At 34.7% G+C, this 6661-nt stretch overlaps 1 protein-coding gene across 2 annotated transcripts in view; it reads left to right on the forward strand.

Moving 5' to 3' along the window:
- The window catches only part of LOC106467773 (ankyrin repeat domain-containing protein 6-like), an 80876-nt gene that overhangs the window by 47670 nt on the left and 26545 nt on the right, over positions 1-6661 (forward strand). For both annotated transcript variants that reach the window (XM_022395968.1, XM_022395969.1), the window contains exon 3: positions 5030-5131. In XM_022395968.1, coding sequence (XP_022251676.1) covers positions 5030-5131 — 102 coding nt within the window. The remainder of the gene's footprint in view (positions 1-5029; positions 5132-6661) is intronic.

Below are 6661 nucleotides of genomic sequence, written 5' to 3' on the forward strand. Positions count from 1 at the left end.
ACGGGGGGGGGGGGGGGTCATGTATAATATGAAAAGTATGGGTTTAGGGCCAACTATATTTTTGAAGAATAGTGAATTTCATTTTATAAATCTTATTTTACTTCACATATTCATTTATTTGAAGACGAGTTATTTCATCCGTAGCATACAGACAGACAATTTGTATTACTCAAAACAAGCTTGATATTAAGGACATGGTCAGTCCGCTCTTTCACATTTAATGTACTGATTATAAATTGACTTAAGTTTCTCAAAGTTTGTTAGTTTTTATCTTCATTAAGTTATAAAAAAAAAGTGGTGTTAATTTGGCCTTATATAATAGGTCCGGCACGGCCAGGTGGTTAGAGCGCTCGACTCGCAATTTGAGAGTCGCTGGTTCGAATCTCCGTCACACCAAACGTGCTCGCCCTTTCAGCCGTGGGGACGTTATAATGTGATGATCAATCCCACTATTCGTTGGTAAAAAGAGTAGTCCAAGAGTTGGCGGTGGGTGATGATGACTAGCCGCCTTCCATCTAGTCTTACACTGCTAAATTAGGGACTGTTAGCGCAGATAGCCCTCGTGTAGCTTTGCGCGAACTCCCAAACAAACAAACCAATTCTCCATTGTCATTAAGCCTAAAAGTTTTCTTTATATGGTTAAATTGTGTTTTATGATATGTAAGAGTTAAACTCGGAGGTTAAAGTGAGGGTGGACCCAGAGGAGGGGAGGGGGTAGCCCTCCAGGTAAAAAAAAAATTACCAAGAGTCCCAGTTATCATATAGGAACTGCTATATTATAGGATAATTTAAAGTTTATGGAGTAACTACAATGTGGAGCATACAGTTATACGCGATAACTGGTTTTCACTGGGCAAGAGCAAAACTGAAATTACGTCTGCTAATTATTCACAATTAGATAGATCTAGGAGCAATGATTGTCGTTAAAACTGACAGAGACTTTTTAATCTGTAAAATATTGCACTGGATAGTTGATGTTTTAAAGCTTTCTAAGAGACAGTAACTAAAGCTGCGGTCCCCAATAGGCGGCCCACGGGCCACATCAGGCCTGATTCGTGGCCCAATCTATAATCAGATATTTTATAAGACAGTTATAATACTCAGAAGTAACCGAAACTGTATTTGGTGTATAATGTATTCTCCAACAAGCTCAGGCCCGGCCCCAGTCCTGGCTTTATGGTAATCACCTGAATTGGCTCACTGTGAAAAATACTTGGGAACCTTGGCCTTTCTAGCTCCATATTTTCACGTGCTTAAACAAAGCACTGTTGCCCTGGAAACACTTTTTCTTTCGTTTTCGTAATTTACAGCTACAAACTTCTGACTAAATAATCACAAATATCATACCTTTGAAAAACTAAAATTATAGAGCGTGCCGATTCACCTTAATATTTAATTCGTTCAACACAGGAAAATGTCTCAAAATTGTAGTTAAAATGAATATATGTTCTTGACAAAACACCACTACGATTGTGAATTACAAACTGTTTTCAACAATACTGTTTTTCTTCGTTGGCAGTTGGGCTGTAGGGAGTGCAATCGCACCCCGTAAATTACACCCATTCACCCATAGTTAAAAACGTTTTTATTAAAACGCCAGACAAAATTAAAAACACAAAAAGTTAAAATAACTCCATTAAAACCAATGGTTAAAACGTTTCGACACAGACTAATTGTCTTCCTACTTATGGCTTCGCTACACATTATCTCTTTTTTCTAAAAATAGCATCATCTTTACAGATTTCTGCTCACGTTCCTGGCCATGTGGTTTGAAATCAAAACCGGTTGGAAGGCTATCGTCAAAATAAGTTATAAAGTGACTTGTGTAATACTGTCATTGATGAAGTCTAAGTAGATATAACTTAATGGTTTTTTTCTGTAAAAAATGCTGTAATGACAATTCGCAAGATTTTATGATTTTTAGACATATAAAGATTTATACTTTATCAAGTTTTAGGATAAAGATTATTCAGTGTTTTTTTAAAGCGTATTTGTTTATAGGTTGTATTAAAGAAACACACTTTCAACACGTATATGTGTGTGTGTGTAAGTTTTCAATTACAAAATAATCGAACGAACCAACAATGTAAAATTATTGTTGTGATAAATTTTTACAGTAATATATGTCAACAATGGCAAGCAATTGTGGCGTAAGCACATGCAACGTAATTCGCAAAATAATCTTGAAACTTTGACTGTTAACTTCTCTTAACCAGCTCTCAGTGGATCAATGGCAAGCAATTGTTGCGTAAGCACATGCAACGTAATTCGCAAAATAATCTTGAAACTTTGACTGTTAACTTCTCTTAACCAGCTCTCAGTGGACAATACACAAATTTTGATTTTTTGCCTATGAAATTCGAATATTTGCAGAAAACGCTAAGTGCTCGGATATTATTTTGTGAACCCAAACAGTAGGAATCATAAGCCAGTGAAAACTTTGAAAGTTAAAATAGAGCGTGGAATTTAAAACAAACTCAGAATTATCATATTTCTATTATATCAACGCGGCTGAGTTGCAAGAATGCGTTCTTCGTGTCGATGATGTGATAAAACTTAACTAGGTCATAATAAGCCTACAACTAAGCCGTAGTATCTGTTATTTGAATCATAAAACTATCTAGAGGTGATAAACGTGAGAAATATGAAGTGTTTCGTCTCTGTCACCTCGTTGAGGCTCCAGCTCACAAATTAGAAAATTCTTCTCACTTGCTTACCGATTCATATCCAACAAATAATGACAGTTGCTTATTAAGTTTGCAGTAAAACTTTCACCTAGCAATAAAAGAGCAAAACAGCCTGACATTTACGGTTTAAGTTTGCTCTTAATTATAACCTGCAGGTTGGGTGTTTTTTAGTCGTTTATATGTCTCTCCTAAGCGCGTGCGCACTCCTGTGTATATATATATATATAATAGATGATTAGAATATCAGTTTTGTGTTTCGCTGAACACTCTAAGTAAAAATATGATACAAACTCATTTAACGTATACAATATCAAATCAAGAAAAAAAAATGATGTAGCTTTTGAGGCTGAGTTTTATCTACACCGAGTGCTCGATGGAAGCACGTTTGAAATGAATTGCCAAACAAAGCAAATAAATTATTTTTGACCTTGTGGAAATACCTCAAGGTCATTATCGCGGTTAATATTTTGTGGAAGAAACATACACTTTTTACCATATTACTGCATTTAACTACACTAGCAAAAAAATCAAGCGCTCCGATGCGGGGTTCAAAGACTCCCTGATGTTTCTAATAATGCTTGGAGACGGCTTGAATGGGTAATGAAGAAAAACTTTAATATAAGTTTAATACGATAGCAAATGTACAACGTTTCGACAAGGTTTTGTCATCAGGCCACAGTGTATCGATCAAGCTCCTCTGTTATTATTTTTATAGCTACTCCAAGGAGAATCCTTACCCGAACAAAAAAAAAAAAAAAAAAATAAGTTCGTGCTCCCTGAGCACGTATACTGAGTTTGGCTAGCTTATGAGTGTGGTTATGAACACAGTTTCTAAAATGGCGCATCGTGATCCTGAAGGGGACCAGAAATATAAATAAAATCCAATGCTAGATTCAAGTTCAGTGACCTTGCAGTCTGGGTAATCTTCCGGGCGCGTTTGAGCCTCTTTTGGCACCCCAAATAAATAAGGGTATGATAAAGACACCCCGAGTCAACCTGCCAAATTTGGGCCTTCTAGCTATAAAACTGTAGAAAGAATTCGCGGACAAACAAATTCACAAACACACAAGATGAAGTAATAATAGATTTGCCTCTCAGCGTGTAAGGATATTAGGTGGAGTTGTCCGTTTATCCGCATAACAAAATATTCGGGTGTTATAGAACGTGGATCTTATCTTAATCTAGTGTCGTGCCGTGAATCTTGTACTAAATACACGATGATATTTGGATTTCTACGTTTTAATTTTTAGGAAATTGTATCTGAAGAGCTTTTATTAGCTGATTGTGATAAATGATTCTTAAAAATAAAATCAAAGTGAGTTCTATTACAGTTTGTTGAAAATCGTGATAGGAACTAGGCTCATTCTTTCTTTCCGATTGCTGTATATATATATATATATATATGTGTGTGTGTGTATATATATATAACCGACGAATTTTATATATTAATTTTATTACCACACGCATGTTCTTAAAAAACTGAAAAATAATTTATCAATTAAAAAATATGCCTTCTCTACCTATAGCAGTGTAAAGTTCAGTAATGATGTTAAAACCTTCAGTAGTTTTTTTTTCCAGAGGTTTTCTTCGTGTTTTTTTTTCTAAGGTATGTTAGCAGTTAAGCACAAAGCTACACAATGGGCTGTCTGTTTCTAGCTTTGTAAGTCCGCAGACATACTGATGTGCCACTGGAGGGCTCTAAAATACGAATACAAATTCGTGTTGCTTTCAGCGTCAACTATGGGACATTGTATCACCTAAACCACAACGAACCCAAGCTTATTTTGTGTTTAATTAGGTAACTTAGACATTGTTAAATAACTGAAATCATGATCTACATGTTATTCAATGTGTGTAGTGTAACTTGTCACATAAAGGAGGGGAGGGCGGGTAATCTTTTCAAGGACAGTACCTTACTCTCGAACAGAAGAGTAAACATTTTCATGTTGACCACAGAATGTTTTCCTAATTTTTGGAGCTTATCAACTACTCCGCGGTAGTTCAACAGTAATTCCGAAGGCTTATAACGCTATAAATCTGGTTTCGATACTCGCGGTGATAGTCTATTGTGTAGCTTAACACCAAAAGAAGATAAATTTGTTTATCAGTTATGAAAGAATGTACCTCTCCAACTGATTCGTGGTGTATAGTAAACTGGTAGATTCTGTTTACATGTAGCATCTTTAATGCGGTATGTTGTATGAAAATAAATTTTATAGGGCCATTAACAAATTCTTATAACCAAAAATCACCTATTTGACTATATAGGACTATTTATTAGTGCTTTATGCTTGTTAACGCTATATTCAAATACAGAACCAGTAATTATTTTTCTTATACAGTCAGGTTACTCCCCTCTCCACCAGGCGGCAACGGAAGGTCACGTGGAAGTGGTGCGACTGTTATTGAAAAACGGAAGTCACGTGGATACGCAAGATGAAATGGTATCTTCTTTTACTTTAACGTTTCAAACAGATTTGTTTTTAAAGTTCACTCTCACTTCTGGCTTGAGTTTACAACAGAATAACCCTAGTTATGTTCTAAATGTTGACATCAGGGACTCTGATTTGGCTAGTGTTAAATTGCTTCACAATAAAAGGATGTACCGGGATTTCGGTAATAGTTGAAAGCAACTTTATTTAAAGGACTTGAATTTCGAATAAAAACATAAGTCAAGGTTTTTTATAAGATCAAAATATGTAACAATAAATCTATCCCTTTTTAAACTATTCTTATATGCATTTCACATTTGACCACCAGAGGGCGAAACGCTATTTTTACGTTGAAACTATATTAATTGTATATATAGTATTTGACTATAAACACAGTTTGAAGTTACATATTATTTTGAAGTGGAAAACATAAAAGCGAATCGAATATGATGATAACATATTTATAAATAACTTCAACGGTATTTATTTAGTTTTAGTAAAGCCTTTCGTTACTTGTACCTAAATAACTAATAAGATATTTGTTTCAGATGATAGTTTTCAATTTCAGATGTTAGAATACTTAACGCCTGATGAAAGTCACAAGAAGAAGATAGGACTATTCAGAGATTATAGAGGTTTTGAAAGTTCCCAATATGAAATATTATAATTCGTAAATTGTATCTTTGAATTTAAGCTCAAACATAAGAAATGTTTGAGTGTTTCCGTATGCCATCATTCTATGAAATGGCACGTACAACGACAAAAAAAAAACTTGCCTATCGTCGTAATACAACAAGCTTGTAATTTTAGTTTTTGTTTGTTTAGTTTCCTCTTTAAAATTATTCTGAAAGTTTTGCGCTGTCTATTGGACAACACTATTATATATTTAATGATAGTTTAATATTACCTACACATTAATCTGAGTGTTATAAATCGAAACGTAAGAAATATTTAATAGGATTTGATATCCCCAATAATGTCTTTATCCGGAATAGCTATGAAATGATTGGTTGCAATTTTTAACTGGAATAGATATCGGGCAATACGTTCTTATTTTTGCTATACAAACATTTTTTGAATAATTGTTTAAGAACTACATGATAAAGAAATGGGAGTCTTTTAAAAATTTGAAAAAAAAGTGTATAATAACAGCTTTGAGAAACATTCCACGATATTTCATGTAGTATACTTGTATTGATATGTAAAAATATATATATACGATCAGTTGTTTCGGCAATCTGAACTGACTGTGATCTTATTTTGAATTAAGATTTCAGGTTTTTCACGGGGTAATGTACATTGAGTTTATTTGTTTGTTTGAAATTAAGCACGCCCCCCAGTAGCACAGCGGTATGTCTGCGGACTTACAACGCTAGAATCCGGGTTTCGATACCCGTGGTGGGCAGAGCACAGATAGCCCATTGTGTAGCTTTGTGCTTAAACTTAAAAAAAAAAAAAGACACAAAGCTACACAATAGGCTATCTGTGCTCTGTCCACCACGGGTATCGAAACGGTTCTAGCAGTTTAAGTCCGCAGACATA

The sequence above is a fragment of the Limulus polyphemus genome, unplaced genomic scaffold, assembly GCF_000517525.1.
Source record: "Limulus polyphemus unplaced genomic scaffold, Limulus_polyphemus-2.1.2 Scaffold2736, whole genome shotgun sequence".
Taxonomy (NCBI): Eukaryota; Metazoa; Arthropoda; class Merostomata; order Xiphosura; family Limulidae; genus Limulus; species Limulus polyphemus.